Source organism: Capricornis sumatraensis, chromosome 17 (genome assembly GCF_032405125.1).
Source record: "Capricornis sumatraensis isolate serow.1 chromosome 17, serow.2, whole genome shotgun sequence".
NCBI lineage: Eukaryota > Metazoa > Chordata > Mammalia > Artiodactyla > Bovidae > Capricornis > Capricornis sumatraensis.
Window position 1 is genome coordinate 57,698,127 of NC_091085.1, and position 20,907 is coordinate 57,719,033.

The 20,907-nt window shown below is 49.0% G+C and overlaps 1 protein-coding gene and 5 non-coding genes across 6 annotated transcripts in view; 5 read left to right on the plus strand and 1 right to left on the minus strand.

The window, feature by feature from the left end:
• DHX37 (DEAH-box helicase 37) overlaps positions 1–9,118 on the plus strand; it is a 30,726-nt gene extending 21,608 nt beyond the window's left edge. Inside the window, exons 16-27 of the mRNA XM_068989914.1 lie at positions 746–857; positions 2,506–2,612; positions 2,703–2,891; positions 3,325–3,449; positions 3,544–3,660; positions 4,912–5,084; positions 5,883–5,997; positions 6,120–6,257; positions 6,452–6,546; positions 6,642–6,715; positions 8,393–8,490; positions 8,646–9,118. Of these exons, the coding sequence (XP_068846015.1) occupies positions 746–857; positions 2,506–2,612; positions 2,703–2,891; positions 3,325–3,449; positions 3,544–3,660; positions 4,912–5,084; positions 5,883–5,997; positions 6,120–6,257; positions 6,452–6,546; positions 6,642–6,715; positions 8,393–8,490; positions 8,646–8,731 (1,429 nt within the window). The 3' untranslated portion in view covers positions 8,732–9,118. The remainder of the gene's footprint in view (positions 1–745; positions 858–2,505; positions 2,613–2,702; positions 2,892–3,324; positions 3,450–3,543; positions 3,661–4,911; positions 5,085–5,882; positions 5,998–6,119; positions 6,258–6,451; positions 6,547–6,641; positions 6,716–8,392; positions 8,491–8,645) is intronic.
• Positions 9,119–13,815: 4,697 nt separating this feature from the next.
• On the minus strand, positions 13,816–13,887 carry TRNAA-UGC (transfer RNA alanine (anticodon UGC)). Its single transcript has one exon. It is a non-coding gene; the product is annotated as a tRNA-Ala (tRNA).
• A 259-nt stretch (positions 13,888–14,146) lies between these two features.
• Positions 14,147–14,218, plus strand: TRNAD-GUC (transfer RNA aspartic acid (anticodon GUC)). Its single transcript has one exon. It is a non-coding gene; the product is annotated as a tRNA-Asp (tRNA).
• Positions 14,219–16,431: 2,213 nt separating this feature from the next.
• Positions 16,432–16,504, plus strand: TRNAF-GAA (transfer RNA phenylalanine (anticodon GAA)). Its single transcript has one exon. It is a non-coding gene; the product is annotated as a tRNA-Phe (tRNA).
• A 504-nt stretch (positions 16,505–17,008) lies between these two features.
• TRNAD-GUC (transfer RNA aspartic acid (anticodon GUC)) lies at positions 17,009–17,080 on the plus strand. The gene has a single exon. It is a non-coding gene; the product is annotated as a tRNA-Asp (tRNA).
• Positions 17,081–20,367: 3,287 nt separating this feature from the next.
• Positions 20,368–20,439, plus strand: TRNAA-UGC (transfer RNA alanine (anticodon UGC)). The gene has a single exon. It is a non-coding gene; the product is annotated as a tRNA-Ala (tRNA).
• Positions 20,440–20,907: the final 468 nt, after the last annotated feature.

Consider the following 20,907-nt stretch of genomic DNA (forward strand, 5'->3'; position numbering starts at 1 on the left):
AGTACAAGGTGGTATCTCGCAGTGGTCTTGGTTTACATTTCTCTAATGACATTGAGCATCTTTTCACATGCTTATAGGCCATTTGTACGTGTCCTCTTGAGGGATGTCTGTTCAAATCTGTCGTTTATTTTTCAGTCATGTCTGTCTTTTGATTGGTGAGTTGCAAGTATTCCCTGATGATCCTGATGTTAGATCCTTGTCAGAGGTATCATTGGCAGATAATTTTCTCCCAGTTTATGTGCTGGTTTTTTTTTTTTTTTTTTCCTTCAATAACTAACTTTACACCGTTCTTTTCAACTTTGCTTTAAATTACAAAAAAGAAAAAAAAAATTGAGAAACTATGCAAAGAAAAGTAGTAAGAAATAAAGTAGTTGAGTGCCATGTGCCAGGCACAGTTCTAAGCACTCTGTGTGACACCTAAAGTATCTTCACCGGGGACTTCCCTGGTGGTTCAATGGTAAGACACCACACTCTCAGTGCAGGGGCCGCAGGTTCGATCCCTGGTCAGGGAACTAGGATCCCACATGTTGCACGCCGCAGCCAAATAAATAAATAAAGTATCTTTCCCAGTCTCGACAGGGTAGCTGCTGTGTTAGCCCATCTCACAGGTAAGGAAAGTGAGGCAGGAAGAGGGTAAATACCTTGCCTAGTAAGGTGGTGGAGTCAAGATTCAGCCCCAGGTAGTTTGGCTGAGTCTCTTTGTTTCCTTTTCTTTTTTTAATCTCTGGTGCTTCCCTCTGCTCAGACTCTACTCATCTGCAGTTTTCGGTGACTTTGAGAAGTACCCCCCTCCTGAAATCACCCGGAGGCCAGTGGAGGATTTGATCCTTCAGATGAAAGCTCTCAACATCGAAAAGGTCAGTTGTAGCCACAGCCCTGCCCTCGCTCCAGTGACCTGCCAGTGTCCCTGAGTTCAGGCTGGTGTTCTTGGGCAGCCTGAGCCCCCTCATGGGCTGTTCCCCATTCCCTGTGGCCCTGAGAGCTGAGCCACGTGGTGCTCACCCAGCCCCCTGGTGGTCTCCTGTGAGACCCCTACCTTCCCAGTACTGTGCCTTCTGAGGAGAGGGTGGTCAGTGACCTTGGGACTCAAGGGATGTTCTCCCCACTTGGTCTAGGGGAAGGGTCACTCGCCTCTCCCCTGCTCCCTGAAGGGTGGTGTAGGCAGAGAAACCCCCTCCCTATCAGCTGTCACTCCCAAGCCTTCCTCCCTCGAGCCACTGGCAACCATGAGTCTACTTTTTATGTCTGTGGAATTTACATTTTGGACATTTCATAGAAACAGAATCCTTTGATACTTATTCTTTCTTATCTGACTTCTTTCAGTCAACATTGTGGATTTTTGTTTGTTTCAGCCAATTTAAAATTCATTTATCAATCAATTCAGTTCACAGTAAGATAACATCATAAAAGAGAGGATCATGCTTTTCATTACATTAGTATGTTTGGATTTTTTTTCCCACTGTCAAAGAACCTAGCTGACAGTTTGAATTAGTTTATTTCGGAAAATATTATCAGTTGATAGCTGTTTCATATTTCTGTGTTTTGATCATCCACGGCTGAACTTACCAGCGGTTGTGTTTTAAAGGTTTGTCCACACTGACACACATCAGAGTTTCCTTCCTTTTTATGGCTGAATCGCACTCCATTGTATGGATGGATGGACCATAGTGTGTCCAACTGTTGATGGACATTTGGGTTGTTCCCACCTTTTGGCTGCTACAACTAATGCTGTCATGAACATTTGTGTACAGCTATTTATTTGAACACTGGTTTTGAGTTGGTCACTCTTTCTAAGCAACCCTCAGGCAATCCCTGAGCCTGGTCGCTCTCTGTTCCCCGATCATCTCATTGTCTGGGCACATTTTCTCCCGTGAGACTGTTTATTCACGTGAGGCTGAGTATCACTCACTGGTCATCTGCAATGAAAGCTCAGTGGGGCCAGAGCCCTTGTCTCGTTCGCATTATTTTTTTCATTTTGTTTTTATTGGCGCATAGTTGCTTTACAGTGCTGTGTTTATTTCTGCTCTGCAACAATGTGAATCAGCTATATGTATATGTATCTCCCCTCTTGCTTGGATTTCCTTCCCATTTAGGTCACCACAGGGCACTGAGTAGAATTCCCTCTGCTATACAGTAGTTTTTTGTTAGTTAGCTATTTTATGCATAGTGTCGGTAGTGTTTACATGTCAATCCCAATATTCCAGTTCAGCCCTTGTCTTGTTTTATCAACCTCTGTCACCAGGAACAGCACCTGGTGCACATGAAGTGCTCAGTACATGCTCTTGAGTAAGAGACGATGTGAATGAATGAACAAAAAGAGCCTTTGGGGTTCCCCTTTTACATGGACTTTGTGCCCAGGCCCCCGTGTCCCATGTTCTGAGTGTGAATGGTGCTTGGAGGGTAGGCAGTGGGAGCCCCATCCCCTTGCCAGACCTGCCCTCGCCCCCTCCTCCAGCCCTCCTCTGCATTCACACATGTCTCCCGCCACGGCTCCCTGTGTCCTAGGTCATCAACTTCCCCTTTCCGACACCCCCCTCTGTGGAGGCCCTCATCGCTGCTGAGGAGCTGCTGATTGCACTGGGTGCCCTGCAGGCTCCCCCAAAAACAGAAAGGTAGGGGAGGGACTTGAGGGAAGCGGGGAGCCCAGCTCCCGCCCCATTCTCCGCTCTGACCCCTCTCCGAGCTAACCTTCCATCCTCCAGGGTGAAGCAGCTGCAGAGGTCCCGGCTGAGCTGCCCCATCACTGAGCTGGGCAGGACCATGGCCACGTTCCCCGTGGCGCCACGCTATGCCAAGATGCTGGCGCTGAGCAGGCAACATGGCTGCCTGCCCTACGCCATCACCATCGTGGCCGCCATGACCGTCCGGGAGCTGTTCGAGGAGCTGGACAGGTGGGGGGCTGTGGGACGGGCATTCAGGGATCTGGGTGGGTGGGTGGGGGGCGACCACCCTGGGCTGAGCAATACTGTGAAATCCAGCCTCCTGGGGCATAACTGACTCAGTGAGTGGTCTTGTATGAAATCTATATCCTCCCTGCGCCCTGCCAGTGTTCCAGTCTTTACAGATCTCCGGATGTTATCTTTGCCCTGCCACAAGGCTTGTAGGATCTTAGTTGCCTGACCAGGGATTGAACAAACCCGTGCACCCTGCAGTGGAAACCTAGAGTCATAATCACTGGTCCTCCAGGGAATTCCCAAGACCACGATCATGGTGATCAGAGACCCCATCAGGCATTTTCTGGGCCCACTCTGAGTAACTGGCAGGTCCCCTGCCCCTGTGGCCACAAGCATCAGGGCAAAAAGCCCAAGTGGCGTGTGCTCGTAGGCCAGCCGCCAGTGACGAGGAGCTTGCCAGACTGAAGGGCAAGCGGGCCCGCGTGGCTCAGATGAAGAGGATCTGGGCAGGGCAAGGAGCTTCTCTGAAGCTTGGAGACCTAATGGTGCTGCTGGGTGAGTGCCCAATGTGGGCGTGGCCTGGGGGTGGTGGGGAGGGTGGGAGGGCAGGGCAGGGCAGCAAGCAAGTGCTCCCCTCCTCTTCGCACAGGCGCTGTGGGAGCCTGCGAGTACGCAGGCTGCTCACCCCAGTTCTGCGAAGCCAACGGACTGCGGTACAAGGCCATGATGGAGATCCGGCGCCTGCGAGGCCAGCTGACCACCGCAGGTACGGCCCCCCACCACCCTCTGCCTCCTCCCATCCTTGGGCAACACCCCGCAGAGAACTTGACCCTGTTGACATTCTGAGCAATGTCATCTACATATAGTCAGTTCTCATTTTGCGAATTTACATATTCAATAAAATTGACTGTAGTGTGTGGCACTTGTGTGGTCCTCTGAGGACATGCACACGAGCAGGGCAGTGATACCTGGACACTCTCTCATCAGGTTGTATGTCAATCTCCTTTTTTCCTTGATGATGTCCCTCTCTTTGCCCTCTGTCCCAGGTCTAGTGTGGACCAGCTGCTGGCTGCACCTCCTGCCCAGTGGCCACATCTAGGGGTCTGTACTCTCAAGTAGGGTCCAACCCTGGTTTGTTTCTCCAGCAGTGGAGGGGGCCTCTCTTGTTGAAGTTGGGGAGCAGGTGGCAGTTCAGCTCCGCATTTTCCACTCCTGTTTAGTCTGAACAGTGAGGCCCAGACCTGTTTGAAACCACATCAGGGCCTGGTGTGGGTGGCAGATCTTCTTTGTCCAGCCCAGGGATCTGCTTCCTTCCCCTTTTTTTCCTTCTTCTTTTTCTTTTAAGTTAAACAACATGGGTTTCACTGAAGGTTTTCTAGAGAAGACAGATCTACATTGCAAACCTCATAACAGAAAGCCCTGGAATTCCCTGGCAGTCCAGCAGTTAGGACTTGGGGCTTCTGCTACAAGGGGCACAAGTTCCATCCCTGGTCAGGGAACTAAGATCCACAAGCCCACTCTTCCCTCCTGCCTTCCCGGTCCTTCTTGTTTTCACCCTTCTGCTCCCTCCCACTCACACAGCAAGGCCCAAAGCCCCATCTCCTTTCTCCCTGGTGCACAATGGGCTTCAGATCCTTCTTGTGTAGAAGGAGGAGGCCTCGCCCTGGGTCTCACGCCAGGGCTCCGCAGCACAGGGCCCTCGGGAGAGATGGTCTGTCTCCACACTGTCCTGCTCAGAGAGCATGGCCTGTGCACTGTGTCTCCTGGGTGGGTGTGCTCCCTGCCCCGAGGCCGACAGGGAGGCGGGTGCACGTTGTCTCAGCATAGTCTGCTGCCCACAAGGAAACTGGGGTTTTGTCCCAAGGAAGGAGCAGACATGTGTGGGCAGCTGTTTCTGCCCCACTGGGGGCTTTGTCTCCCAGCAACCTCTGTGCACAGGGGCCTAGATACACAAGTGGCTGAGGCCAGGCAGAGCCAGCCCGGGCCTAGCTGTCCTGACACCTGGCTCTCTTCTCAGTCAACACCATGTGCCCTGAGGCCGGGCTCTTCGTGGACCCCAAGATGCAGCCACCTAACGAGAACCAGGTGACCTACCTGCGGCAGATTGTGACAGCCGGCCTGGGTGACCACCTGGCCCGCAAAGTCCAGAGCGAGGACCTGGTGGACGACAAGTGGAAGAACGCCTACAAGGTTTGCCGCTGGCTCGGGAATGGCCAGTGGGGCAGTCATGCCCAGGGCCCCTGCCCTCCTCATCCTCCCGTCTGTCTCGTGTCCTAGCAGCCTGGGCGCTTAAGACACCTGGCTCTGGACAGTGTCAGGATGCCTGTGAGTGGCAGCTGGGGAGACCCTTGGCTCTGGGTGGGCCTGTCGTTCTCGGTCACTGGTCCCACTGCCCGCAGGAAAGTTCCCACCTAGGACCAAGGTGAAATGGCAATGCAGCCGCTTCTCCCTTTGGGCGTGAGCTTCCCCCCAACTTCATTGAACAGAGACAGAAAGCACATCCCATACTCGCCACTGTAAAATGTACAATTCAGAGGTTTCTGGTCTATTCACAGAGTTGTGTAACCATTACCATAGTTAATTTCAAAACATTTTTATTCCCCCAAAAAAGACACCCTGTACCCATCACCGTATCACTCCACATTTTCTCTGAATCTCCACACCCCTTGAATCTACTTTCTGTCTACATGGATTTGCTGTTCTAATGCATTTCCCATGAATGGGATCCTGCACTGTGTGGCCTTTTACACTGGCTTTTATAGCTCAGTGTCCCATTTTGGGCAGGTCATAACTATAGCCTGTGTCTGTACCTCTCCCAGCAGGCTACCCACTCCATCGGTGGACACACCCTGCCGGTGTAGCCATTTGTCTTTTGATGGATGCTGTCCTGCTTTTCTGGCCAAGAGTGTAACTGAATTCACAGGGGTCAGCCTCACGCGCTGCTCATGTATCTCCCAGACTCATCCCCACCTACCGTCTCTCTTGCAGACCCCGCTCCTCAACGACCCTGTCTTCATCCACCCCAGTTCTGTGCTCTTCAAGGAGCTCCCTGAGTTTGTGGTCTACCAGGAGATCGTGGAGACCACCAAGATGTACATGAAAGGTAGTGCAACTGGCTGGACGCTCACCTGACCCCCTTCCTCTGGTGAGCTGTGTCACCGAACCTGTGTGAGGAGAGCCCACAGGCCCCTCACTGAGACCCTGCCCCTAATTCCGGGCCCCCAGGTGTCTCAGCCGCGGACATGCAGTGGATCCCAGTCCTGCTGCCTTCTTACTGCCAGTTTGATAGGCCCCTGGAGGAGCCGCCCCCCGCCTACTGCCCCGAGAGGGGCCGGATGCTGTGTCACCGGGCCAGCGTGTTCTGTGAGTCAGGGTGACTTCCCAGTGGCCTTGGGCTCCAGACATGTGGTTCCCCACCCTGTGTGCCCTGGGAAGTGTCTGCGCCCTGGGCAGTGTCATCCCAGGCTGCAGGACCCTGCAGATGGGTGGGGATGGGACTGAGCGGGGAGCCGTGGGGATCCATCGCGGCCCCTCGCTCACCAGCCCCTGTGCTCCAGATCGCGTTGGCTGGCCGCTCCCGGCTGTCCAGTTGGATTTTCCAGAAGGCCTTGACTGCTACAAACACTTTGCCCGGGTTCTCCTGGAGGGGCAGGTAAGCAGCCCAACAACTCCCTTGGCCTCTTCCTTGGCACACCATGGGCAGGTCGTGAGCCCCGGATTCCCCACTGTCCTGTGATCTCTCCCCAGGTCTTCCCCAAGCTGGCCTCATACAAGGGCTGTTTGCTGTCCAGCCCCAGCACGATGCTGAAGACATGGGCCAGGTATGGGCTTCCCTGGGAGCATCGGGGCAGGCAGGTGGTGGAAGAGCTGTGTCTTGGGGCTCCCGTAACAGATCCCTACCCACTGAGGGGCTTAGAACAGCAGACGTGTATTCTCTCATAGTTCTGGAGGTAAGAAGTTCAAAGTTGGGGTGTCAGCAGGGCTGCGCTCCCTCTGAAGGCTCCAGGGGAGGAGCCTCCTAGCCTCTTCCCACCCTCGTGGTTCCAGGCACCCCTTGGCCACCACATCCCTCTAGCCTCTCCCTCTCTCTTCCCATGGCTTTCCCTTGTCTCTGTGTCTTCTCAGGTTATCGGATCCAGGGTCCACTCTCTCCTATTTGACTTTGTCTTAATTACATCTGCAAAGACCTTCTTTCCAAATAAGGTTACATCTTGAGGTTCTAGGCAGACATGGATTTTTGGGGAGATAACTAGCCAACCTGTTGGCTTCAGATGGCTCAGTGGTAAAGAATCTGCCCACAATGCGGGAGACGTGAGTTCAGTCCCTGGGTCGGGAATATCTCCTGGAGAGGGAAATGGCAACCCTCTTCAGTATTCTTACCTGGAGAATCCCATGGGTAGAGGAACCCAGTGGGCTTCAGTTCACGGGGTTGCAGAGAGTCAGACATGACTTAGTGACTAAACAACAAGTCAGCCTATTATAGAGCTGCCAGGTCCAAGCAGGAGGCACCCTGTACACCTGTGCCCTGGCTACACCTGTGCCCCTGGGGGCTTCTGCCCAGTGAGCATGAAGCCACCCCCATCCCACCCTTCATCTTCCTCCTCCTGCCCTTCCTCCTGGTCTCGGCTTATCCCTGCTCCTCTCTTTAGGCTTCCCTGGTGGCTCAGATGATAAAGAATCCGCCTGCACAGTGGGAAACCTGGGTTCAATCCCTAGGTTGGGAAGATCGGTCGGAGAAGGGAATAGCAACCCACTCCAGCATTCTTGCCTGGAGAATCCCCATGGACAGAGGAACCTGGCTGGCTGCAGTCCATGGGCTCGCAGTCAGACATGGCTAAGCGACTAAGCACACACACTCCTGTCTTTCTTCTTTCTGCCCATGGACCAGTCCCAAGAAGCTGCCTCCCTCTTCCTGAGGCTGGCACCCCAGACCAGGCAAGGGGCTTGAGGCACCAGAAGCAGGCAGACAGGTGTGCACACACACCTGCACTCCCCGGGGATTCACGATGGGGCTGTGGTTCCAGGAGCCCCTGCCTACCAGGTCATTCACCCAGCACTTGGTTTTGAGCATCCACTCTGTGCCGGCCGTGTTCTCGTGCTGGGATCGAGCCACGACCATGTCCTGTGCGATGTTCCAGTGCAGGGAGGTTGAACAACTAGTACAAATGGCAGTTGGTGGCCCAGCCACGAAAGGACAGAGCAGGACGTGGGAATGAGGCCTCGGGCAGGGAAAGAAAAGGAAAGCCTGACTGAGCAGGTTCAGAGGAGGCAGGGCTGTGAGGCAGGCAGAGGTCTGGAGGAAGGTTCTAAATGAGACAAGCAGAAAGTACAGAAGCAGTCTGGGTGGGTGGATCCGAGGCAAGTGGTGGGAGGTGATGGAGTCTAGATCCTTTCATCCGCCCAGCACCCCTAGTGAGATGGAGGCAAGGAGACCTCATGGGCAGGGCTGGCCTGGCAGTGGACTTCAAGATGCTCCATGTCCTGCATCCCATGCACAGGCTGCAGCCCAGGACAGAGAGCCTCCTGAGAGCCCTTGTTGCCGAGAAAGCCAACTGCCGAGATGCCTTGCTGGTGGCTTGGAGCAAAAACCCCAAATGTGAGCCTGACCAGGGCGGGTGTCCCACAGCAAGAGGGTTGGGGGGACCATGGGATGGGGCCACCCAGGGGACCTGGGGTGGTGGGAGGGTCTGCCCTGCAGCTGGTGGGCGGGCACAGAGCCACTTTGACCCCCCCTCCCTCCCTTCTCTGCAGACCTGCTAACCGAGTACCTTGAGTGGCTCCCACAGGCCGTGCACGCTGATGTTGAGAAAGCCTGGCCGCCCACCCGTGACCACTGACACGGCTCCTGCCTGCAGGCCGAGGGGGCCTGGCAGCAATCAGGGTCCGCTGTGGCCACCCTGACTCCAGACTGCACCCAGGGACAGGTGGAGCCCTGGGGCACCCTCTCGGCTCAATCCTGGGCACAGTTTGCTGCCATCCTGGGCAGTCCAACCTAGGGTGACTTTTCTTAAATATTTATTACAAAATAGAAAATGGATTTATCTCCCACGCTGGTCCCGTTTTAAACATGCTCTGTGGACTACATTAGTCCCTTGTAGAGCAGCCAGGGCCTCCTCTGCTCTTCGTTCCCTGCCGGTATGGTACAAGCCCCTCCCCTGCCCCAGCCAGGGAGGGCCCCCAGGGCTCCAGCTGGCTCCTGTGGAGCTGGCGGGGTCAGCTCCCCACAGTCTACAACAGTCTACATTGCTGTGTAATAAATCCTAAGTGACAACAGCTGTATGCTGAGTCTAGTACATTCTTTTGGTGAATCTCCATATTGGGTGGGGGGGCGGGTCTGGGAACATCCTGCCTCTGCGTACTTGCACACTCAACACACACACGCATGCATGTGGAAACTAGTCTGGGTAGATGCTCACAAACGTGTTAGTGGTGATACAGGGCACAGTGAGCCTATAGAAGTTGATTAGTTTTCTTTTACTTAGGTCTTTGCCCTGAATCAACTTGCACAAATAGAAACACATAAATTCGGGAATTTCCTGGTGGTTCAGTGGTTAGCACTCTGCACTTTCACTGCTGGGCCCCAGGTTTCATCCCTGGTCAGGGAACTAAGATCCTGCAAGATTTGCAGTGCAGCCAAAAAAACACATACATTCCATAATATACATACATAAGACAGAACAACAAAGATACATGGGGGTTAATATTTCCAAAACTATTTACTTTCTCCATAGCATGGCCCGAGTGTTCCCCAACTAGGAGGCATCCCCTACTCCTCTGCCCACATCTAAGCCACCTGCCAGGTCTATATCTATTAGTTCGCTTCCAGGATCTGCCCCTTGCGCTTCCCACTTCCACTACTGGGTCACCCCCACTTCCACTGCCAGGGTGCCACCACCAGCTCCCACTTGGGCCGTGGCAGTGGCTTCCTGGCTGGGCTCAGGTCCCCTCTGCCCAACTAGGATGAATTTTCCACGTGGCAGCCAGAGGGAGCCATTTAAAACATATCACATCCTTCCCCTGCAACAGGTCTTCCAGTGTCTTGGAAGAGTCAACCCTCTCCCGTTGTTTAGTTGTTCAGTTGTGTCCAAGTCTCTGTGACCCCATGGACTGCAGCATGCCAGACTTCCCCTGTCCTTCACCATCTCCTGGAGCTTGCTCAAATTCATGTCCATTGAGTCGGTGATGCCATCCAACCGTCTCATCCTCTGTTGTCCCCTTCTCCTGCCCTCAATCTTTCCCAGCATCAGGATCTTTTCCAATGAGTCAGTTCTTCGCATCAGGTGGCCAAAGTATTGGAGTTTCAGCTTCAGCATCAGTCCTTCCGAAGAATACTCAGGTCTGATTTCCTTTGAAATCGACTGGTTTGATCTTGCAGTCCAGGGGACTCTCAACAGTCTTCTCCAACACCACAGTTCGAAAACATCAATTCTTTGGCGCTCAGCCTTCTTTATGGTCCAACTTTCACATTCATACATGACTACTGGAAAAACTATAGCTTTGACTATACGTATGTCTCTGCCTTGTAATATGCTGTCTAGGTTTGTCATAGCTTTCCTTCCGAGGAACAAGTGTGTTGATTTCATGACTACTGTCACCGTTCACAGTGATTTTGGAGCCCAATATAAAGTCTGTGACTGTTTCCATTGTTTCCGCATCTATTTGCCTTGAAGTGATGGGACCAGATGCCATGATCTTTGTTTTATTGAATGCTGAGTTTTAAGCCAGCTTTCCACTCTCCTCTTTCACCTTCATCATGAGGCTTTTTAGTTCCTCTTTGCTTTCTGTCATAAGGGTGGTGTCATCTACATATCAGGTTATTGATATTTCTCCCGACACTCTTGATTCCAGCTTGTGCTTTATCCAGCCCAGCATTTCTCATGACGTACTCTGCATATAAGTTAAATAAGCAGGGTGACAATATGCAGCCTTGACGTACTCCTTTCCCAATTTGGAACCAGTCTGTTGTTCCATGTCCAGTTCTAACTGTTGCTTCCTGACCTGCATACAGATTTCTCAAGGGGCAGGTAAAGTGGTCTGGTATTCCCATCTCGAAGAATTTTCCGCCGTTTGTCGTGACCCATACAGTCAAAGGGTTTAACATAGTCAATGAAGCAGAAGTAGATGTTTTTCTGGAGTTCTCTTGCTTTCTCTATGATTCAACAGATGTTGGCAATTTGATCTCTGGTTCCTCTGCCTTTTCAAGTTCTCTGTTCATATACTGTTGAAGCTAGCTTGGAGGATTTTGAACATGACCTTGCTAGCATGTGAAATGAGAGCAATTATGCGATAGTTTGAACATTCTTTGGCATTGCCCTTCTTTGGGGTTGAAATGAAAAATGACCTTTTCCAGTTCTGTGGCCACTGCTGAATTTTCCAAATTTGTTGGCATATTGGGTGCAACATTTTAACAGCATCATCTTTTAGGATTTGAAATAGCTCAGCTGGAATTCCATTACCTCCACTAGCTTTGTTTGTAGTGATGCTTCCTAAGGCCCATTTGACTTATCAATCCAGGATGTCTGACTCTAAGTGAATGATCATACCATCGTGGTGATCTGGGTCATAAAGATCTTTTTTGTTTAGTTCTGTGTATTCTTGCCACCTCTTCTTAATCTCTTCTGTTTCTGTTAGGTCCATACCATTTCTGTCCTTTATTGTGCCTATCTCTGCATGAAATGTTCCCTTGGTATCTCTAACTTTCTTGTCCTTGGACAAGGAAATGGCAACCATTGCAGTATTCCCGTCTTTCCCATTCTGTTGTTTTCCTCTATTTCTTTGCATTGTTCACTTAGGAAGGCTTTCTTATCTCTCCTTGCTATTTTTTGAAACTCTGCATTCAGATGGTTATATTTTTTCTTTTCTCCTTTGCCTTTCACTTCTCTTCTTTTCTCAGCTATTTGTAAGGCCCTGTCAAACAGCCAATTTGCCTTTTAGCATTTCTATTTCTTGGGGATTGTTTTGATCACTGACTCCCGTGCAATGTTATGAACCTCTGTCTATGGTTCTTCAGCCACTCTATCAGATCTAATCCCTTGAATCTATTTGTCAATTCCACTGTGACAAATAGTGGATGATTATTATATCTATTACTGTGGGCAAGGATCCTTAGAAGAAATGGAGTAGGCCTCATAATCAACAAGAGTTCGAAATGCAGTTTTTGGTGCAATCTCCAAAACAACAGAACGATCTTGGTTTGTTTGCAAAGCAAACCATTTAATATCACAGTAAACCAAGTCTATGCTCCAACTACTAATGCTGAAGAAGCTTCAGTTGAATGGTTCTATGAAGACCTACAAGATCTTCTAGAACTAACACCAAAAAAAGATCCTCTTTTTATCATAGGGGAATGGAATGCAGAAGTAGAAAGTCTAGCAATACCTGGAGTAACCAGCAAGTTTGGCCTTGGAATACAAAATGAAGCAAGGCCAAGGCTAGCATAATTTTGCCACGAGAACACACTGGTCAAGAAGAAATACCTTCTTCCAAGAACGCAAGAGATGACTCTACACATGGACATCACCAGATGGTCAATACCGAAATCAGATTGACTATATTCTTTGCAGCCAAAGATAGAGAAGTTCTATGCATAGTCACTCACTTCCGTCATATCTGACTCTTTGCAACCCTATGAATTGTAGCCCACCAGGCTCCTCTGTCCATGGGATTCTCCAGGCAAGAATACAAGAGTGGGTTGCCATGCCCTCCTCAGGAGATCTTCCTGACCTGGGGATCCATCTCATGTCTGCCTGCTTCCCCTGCATTGCACGCAGATGGATTCTTTACCCACAGGAGCCACCTGGGAAGCCGAAAAAAGCTCTACAAAGTCAAGAAAAACAAGACCGGGATCTGACTGTGGCTCAGATCATGAACTCCTTCTTGCAAAATTCAGACTTAAATTCAAGAAAGTAGGGAAAACCATTAGGCCATTCAGATATGACCTAATCAAATCCCTTACAGTTATACAGTGGAAGTGAACTCTGTTCTACTCTCATTCATTAAAGGCAAATTCCATCCCCCACTGCTCTCAACCTCAGGGCCTTTGCATCTGCTATGTCCTCTGTTTCTGCAGTGTCCCGCCACTCACACACTTTATCTATGGCAGCTCCCACATCCTCCCCCTTTAGTCTCCATGTCATTACTATTACTGTCTTCATAAGATTTACTGCTCCTTGCTTATTGCTAGCTTTCTAAACTGGAATACCAAGTCTGGGAGGGGTGTGAAATCTTGCATGCCATATCTGGGGATTCAAGGGTAATTGACACTACCGAAGCACACAGTAGGTGCTCAGTGTGTCCACTAGGTGCTTAGGAGTCCTTAAATGAATGAATGGCCAGTTGCAAAACCCTCCTTAGAAAGTTAGTGTTTTCCAACTGCTCGATGACCCGAATCACTAGGAGTGTTAGTTTAAAACCGCAGGCTCCCTGCTGACCTGAATGGGAATCATCAGGGGAGGGGACAGGGGCATCTGTGATTGAGACCAGGGGCATTTGACTAGCACTGCCCTCTCCAATGAAACCCACTTCTTAAGTCAGATGATCCTGAGAATTTAGGTCCCCTTTCCTGATTTGCTGTATGACTGATCCAGCTGCTGCTGCTGCTAAGGCGCTTCAGTCGTGTCCGACTCTGTGCGACCCCATAGATGGCAGCCCACCAGGCTCCGCTGTCCCTGGGATTCTCCAGGCAAGAACACTGGAGTGGGTTGCCATTTCCTTCTCCAGTGCATAAAAGTGAAAAGTGAAAGTGAGGTCGCTCAGTCGTGTCCGACTCTCAGCGACCCCATGGACTGCGGCACACTAGGCTCCTCCGTCCATGGGATTTTCAAGGCAAGAGTACTGGAGTAGGTTGCCCTTGCCTTCTCCGGACTGATCCAGAGCAGGTGGTTAAAAAAAAAAAGGGAGAGAGAGAAGAAAAAAAAAAACCTGGAGATGCCGGGGATTGAACCCGGGGCCTCATACATGCAAAGCATGCGCTCTACCACTGAGCTACATCCCCTCTCTCGGAAGGCTGTGTTCTTGGAATGAGGATATAGGAAATCACATTTTTCTCTTTTCCAAACATGGCGTTCGTTCTGGACACTCAGAATTCAGTCCGTGAGTGCCTTTACCAATTCAAATAGGTCCACATCCCGAGGAGCCCGCTAGCCAGGGACGCCCAGCACTGAGCGGGTGGAGATTGTAGTGCTGAGTGCATGTGGCAGCGAAAGAATGGTATTTCTTTATGAGTCCGGCTGGAAAACACTTAGCAAGTTGCATCCTCGTTAGTATAGTGGTGAGTATCCCCGCCTGTCACGCGGGAGACCGGGGTTCGATTCCCCGACGGGGAGGCTAATAAGACGTTTTAAAATTCACTATAATCTCCAAAATGTCTCCCTAAACAGTGTACGGATAGATAAACGAAAGCCATGCTAATCGCGTTTGTGACCAGTACATGATGTCCGTGGCCCCAAAAACACAGTGAAAAGGACCTGGTACTCAACCAGAAGCAGTATAAGCCCTCCTTTATGTAAGAATAAACATGCAGTGAGTGTATTCATATTTGAATGTTTAAGAAAATTTATTTTAACACATTATGGCTATAGTTTAAAATGAAAATTGCTCAGAGAACAGATTTCACATGCTATCATGACAAGAAAAGAAATGGTTATTGTGTCAGATAATGAAAAACTGTACTGTGGTTAATTTCAGACTATATAAATGTATCTAATCACATTGTACACCATAAACTTACACAGTTAAATAATTATATCTTAATAATTCGATAAAATTTTAACAAAATCTTATATTGAAGTATAGTTGATTAGCAATGTCGTCTTGGTTACATTTCTGATCTGATCACAATTAATGACAACTAGAGCACACGTTATATAGCTCCTATCGCGTACAGGATAATATGCGCAAGCACTTAGCAGGTGTGCACTCATTTAGTCCTCACAGCAAGTCTGGTGGGGGTCAGTTTATGATATTAAACAGATGAAATGCAGGCCCGGAGAAAGGGTCCAATAACTTGTCTAAGGTCACATAAATCACAATCTGGTCTAGACACTGGTTACTTCTGGGGAAAACTGGGATAAGGTGAGAGTGACTCTGCCTTTCCAAAATCCTGTACTTCCGTGGACTGTAGATTTTTTCACTCTCCTTCCCTTCCTTCCTTCCTTTCTTCCACACTGGATTTTATCAAGTTGATACACTACTATGCTTTCATGAAAAGTAGCAGTAGGGTCTCCTGCCGTATCTCCTCTCTCCTGAAGGAATTCTGGAGATGCTGCTTTGGTGTATTGTTATCTCACTGGTCTTCTTGCTGCCACTTGAGTCTCTCCTGTCCATTCTCCACAAGAAAGCCAAGGGAGACTTTAAGACGTAAATAATATCACTCTCTCCCCAGAGGCTTTCCCACACAGAAGAAAGTACAAACCCTTTACCATGGCCTTCAAGACGGGCAAGACCTGGCCTCTGTCCACCTCTTTCTCCTTGCCTCCTACCTTCTGCCCCCTCACCCTCTCTGCCTCCTCCATACTGGCTTCCTTTCCATTCCTACAAACAGCCCGACTCTTTCAGCCCCAGGGCCTTTGCATCAGCTTTGCCTCTACTCCAGAGGCTCTTCCTCAGCGGGCTCTTCCTGCTCCAAGTCTTCCCAGCATTCCCTTCCTCTTACTGCCCCCATAACCAGGTATTCCACCCCTTCACTACCATTTATTTTGCTTCTTACCATTCCTATCACAAGGAACTATTTTGTTACCGTATTTGTGACTGGATCACATAGATATTAACTGCTTCGCAAACACTTATTAAACGACTTCACATCATGAAGGACCTACCCACTTGCTCAACTTCTCTCAAACAGTACTCCCTACCCACCCATCTCCCAAAGGGCAGGGAAGCAGAGAGAGCCGAACCTGGAGGCCGACCTGTTGAGTTCTTGGTGCCTTGAAGCTGAGCAGGTGTCACGGGTGAGGTGGCTATGCTTAGAGTCTGGATTTGAGTCACTGCCCCGAGGAAAGCCACAATCTGGCCTATAAGGCATCCCACACGCCTTGGCGTGGTCAGCATCCTTGCTATGCCTTGGGCTGCTCCGGGAGCTGCACCCAAGGGGAGACCTTATCTTTTTGCTCAGAGAAGAGATCCTGAGAAAGCGGAACTCTGAGAAAGGTAAGATTCAACTAATATTTTTAAGCACCTATTAAGTGCCAGGCACTGTTGTCGGCCTTAAGCGATACAGCAGTGACCGAGGCTGATGACTTCTCTGCCCGTCGTGGATCTGTCATTCTCGCTGGGGAAGGGAGGCAACAGATGGTGGACAAGGAAAACAGTACCTAGGCTAACAGTGAACAATACAGGGCTGGGGTAGTGGTGGGAGGCGTGGTCAGGGAAAGCTTCTCGGAGGCGACGACCTTGAAGGACGAGAGGGGGGAGGTGCGGGGCAATCCTGAAAGGCGTGCATTCCGGCTGATCCAGGTCCCCCAGCAGCGGATCTCCTGGTCGATGACGCGGGGCCCATAGATCACGAGGAGGAAAGAAAGGCAGCTTTATGCCAGCAGTAGCCGAAATAGCTCAGTTGGGAGAGCGTTAGACTGAAGATCTAAAGGTCCCTGGTTCGATCCCGGGTTTCGGCAGTGATGTTTTTTCTTCCCCCCCGCTTTCCCCCTGTGTCGGGGGAAAACAATACGAAATTATTCTTTCGAATTAATAAAAGGATTTCATTTTCTTTGTTTAAAACAGCTTCAAGTACTATCAAAGGGAAGCCAAGACAGTATGGGAATTTCCTCACACTTCCCCGACTGGAAAAATCCGACAAGTCCAAGAATTACTTGACTCCATTTCTTTCATTTCCTAAACTACCTCTGTTAGACGTTTGTTGACGTCTGTTGGTTACTTTTTGCTGGTTATTTTTTGCTGCTTATTAATTTCTGTTCTCAGAACCCTCGCGACTAAATCATGAGCAGAGGAGGAAACGGACTTCTTAAGACGGAATTAAATGAAGTGGAACTTTGCCTTTTTGTATTTTGTAAGAAAAGATGAGATATTTAACCTTTTAGAACACGTCACTGGTTAAGGAACGCTAAGGAACACTGAGTATACCTTTAAGAGCTGAGCTGAAAAGCTGCTGACAGGGCTAGTCCTCGTTAGTATAGTGGTGAGTATCCCCGCCTGTCACGCGGGAGACCGGGGTTCGATTCCCCGACGGGGAGGCGACTTGTTTTCTACCGCGTGTATTTTAATTTCATTTCTTTTTCAAGCCAATGCCTCAACTTTCATAAAAATTCCTTGCTGCTGCTGCTAAGTCGCTTCAGTCGTCTCCGACTCTGTGCGACCCCATAGACGGCAGCCCACCAGGCTCCCCCGTCCCTGGGATTCTCCAGGCAAGAACACTGGAGTGGGTTGCCATTTCCTTCTCAAAAGTGAAAAGTGAAAGTGAAGTCGCTCAGTCGTGTCTGACTCTAGCGACCCCATGGACTGCAGCCCACTAGGCTCCTCCGTCCATGGAATTTTCCAGGCAAGAGTACTGGAGTTGGGGTGCCATTGCCTTCTCCGAAAAATTCCTTACTCTTCTCTTAAAAAATGAACCTGGCAAGCAAGCGAGATTTGGTCGGGCGGTTGTCTTGTTAACTGCTTGGTTACAGTCACCCACGAGCACCCTCACTTCTTTCCTTGGTTACAAGAAAGAAAAAGTTCTCACATTGAAGCGGAATTTTCCATTTCCGGCATGCCACAACGCCGCTGTCAAGTGTTTGGTTTATATAATGGTTTCCCCAAATAAAACTGTTTCCCTCTAAAACCAGAAGATGCTCACTCTGCTGCAAATATTTCATCTTCTTAGGTCTTGCACCGGCTCAGAGGTTGGCCTTCAGAAAATGTTAATGGATTTGAAACAGAGCGACTCTAAACCGAACCGTTTTCTCCTCTTAATTCACTTGGAGACTGAACTTTTTAAATATAGCTATCATTCTCCCCAGGCTCCTAGTCTTCATTCATTTATTTGTCTGTTCATTTTTTTTTTGTTTATTTGTTTCACACTAATTCTATGAATATCTACTGAGTAGTTGTCTGCCAGGCACTGTTCATGGCACAGAAGATAGAGCAGAAAGCAAGACAGAGGAGGCTCTGCTCTTATGAACCTACCAAGTTAGGGACACAGACAATTAACACAGTGTAAAAACAGGTTCTGAGACCGATATATACTATGAAGAAAATCAAAACAAATCAAAGTGAATGCAAAGGATTCATGGGTGCCTTTTTTATTAAAAACCTAAAAAAATAATTTTTTTTTTTGGCCATCAGCACGTCAGGTGGCATCTTATTGCCTCGACCAGAGATCAAACCCGCCCCCCTGAAGTAGGAGAGTTAAGTCTTAAAGACTGGACTGCCAGGGATATCCCCACAGATCCTTTTAGAGAGTTAGTCAGGAAGGCCTTTCTGAGGACCCTGACAGTAAGAAAAAGATGATCATGAGTATATCTGCTTTCCATGCCAAGAGAATGGCAAGTGCAAAGGCCCTGAGGTGCAGGGAGTCTGGTCTGCCTGAGGAACAGCAAAGACAGGTGTGTGGCTAGAGTTCTCCTAGAGAAGAGGAGGGGAGTATGGGAGGGACACTGATGGGGCAGGGTCCCCCAGGCGCCAGATCACAGAGATGCCAGATCACTGAGAGCCTTAAAGGCCACAGTTAGGAGCATGGGTTTGATTCTAAGTTTTACACATGAATTTTAAACGTGATCGGGTTTGTCTGGAGCAGAGCAATCAGGGACACTTACTGAACTGACTACAACCCCTCAACTGGCTTCCAAGCCAGGTCCAGAATACCTCCGCTGAAGCCACTATCCTTCTTCCATTCTTCAGGTAAGGTCGCTCTTGTGGTTGTCCCCTTGAGCTACGAGAATAAGGTTAGACAATGGCTTTCTACAGAGCCCCATTCCACACTGCACCCCAGTGCCCTCCTGTTCTTTCTCTGTTTCACCAAACAGCATCAGCAAAGCATCAGTCCACACATGGGGTGATTATGCAAAGCAATAGGCCTTTGCTGGAGTTCATGAAGTGAAGTGAAGTGAAGTCACTCAGTTGTGTCCGACTCTTTGCGACCCCGTGGACTGTAGCCCACCATGCTCCTCTGTCCATGGGATTTTCCAGGCAAGAGTACTGGAGTGGGTTGCTATTTCCTATAACAGCATTTTTAATGATGAGAACTGGCATTTTAGAGCACGGGTCTTGTACCAGGCACTGTTCTAAACCTTCTCTGTGTGAAGGAGATGTATCATTTGATATCCCTTATATGTGGAATATAAAAAGAAATGATACAAGTGAACTTACTTACAAAACAGAAAGAGATTCAAACTTAGAAAATGAACTCACGGTTGCCACAGGGAAGGGATAGTTAGGGAGTTTGGGAAGGTCATGTACACACTATATATTTTAAATGGATAACAATCAAAAGCACATGGAGCTCTCTTCAATGTCATGTGATGGCCTGGATGGGAGGGAGCTTTGGGGGAGAATGGGTACATGTATGGCGGCCTCCCTTCACTGTTCACCTGAAACTAACACAACATTGTCAGTTGGCTATAACCCAAAACAAATTGTTTCTGGAGTCAAAATGAAAATGAAAAAATAAATAAATAAAAAGATCAACCTTCTCTGTATATCATTCAATGGTCACAATCACTCTATGAAGTAGTTACTATTCAAATCTCCATTTCACAGAGAAGGCCCGGAGAGCTAAGATAATGAAATCACAGCTGCTGGGTCCAGTGTCCTGGGCACCAGTTCATTTGGACTTTGAAGAGTTTCAGGTATCCACAGACTGGAAGAGAGATGATCAGTTGAGGACTGAGGTAGCAGGGTATTTTCAGGTGTGTTCTGCACATCATAGTAAGTGACTCTTTCCTACCAGGAAATCTCAAGTGCTGGTGGGAAAAGGTGAAGCCTCAGTTTTCTGCGTTCTCCTTGTCTCTCACCTAACCGGTGAGTGGCAACTTGTTGACTTGAAGGAAACTCCATTTTCATCAAAGTATAGTTAATTTACAGTGCTCTGTTAGTTTCAAGTGTATAGCAAAGGTCATGCATATATATATTCTTTTTCAGTTATACATAGATAAAAATATAAGTCACCGAAAGTTGGAATGATTGTAAAGAACAAGAAGCTAGAGATTTCTGGGTGAGAGTATAGTGGGGGCAAGTCCTTATTCATTGGAAAGAAACTCTTTATTTTCCTTTCCTTCTTTTCTGATTGTGAGGAGCAACATTCACGAACAGGTCTGTCTCCTTCTGTTCCTTGGTTCTGGTATCAGTTAGAATTTCGGCTACTGGCTGCAGAGCTATGAACCACAGGCCTAGTTCAGAAACATAAAAGTCAAGTCCGGATTTATTTTGGTTTGTTTTTGCTAAACTGCAACACCCATTTAAATATACAAAATTTTATTTGAAAAAAAAAAATCTAAAGAATAGACTATAGCAGAGAACTTCGGAAACCACATTGAGGAGGGAGGGGGATGTAGCTCAGTGGTAGAGCGCATGCTTTGCATGTATGAGGCCCCGGGTTCGATCCCCGGCATCTCCACTACAGTATCTCTTTTTTCGTGATTTCATTTTACTTCAATTTCTGCAGGTGTTCACCATACAAACACCTCGGACGTGATTATAACAGGAGGTATTACAGTCAATCCTAAAGGATCAGCCCTGAATATTCATTTGAAGGACTGATGCTGAAGCTCCAATACTTTGGCCACTTGATGTGAAAAATTGACTCATTAGAAAAGACCCTGATGCTGGGAAAGACTGAAGGCAGGAGGAGAAGGGGATGACAGAGGATGAGACGGTTGGATGGTATCACTGACTCAATGGACATGAGTTTGAGCAAGCTCTGGGAGATGGTGAAGGACAGGGAAGCCTGGCGTCCTGCAGTCCATGGGGTCGCAAAGTGTTGGACATGATTGAGGGACTGAACGGATTACTCCTCCAGTCACTACATGAAAATGAGATTTTGACAATAGATGTGATCTCCCCTTGCTTAATTCCCTAACACTCC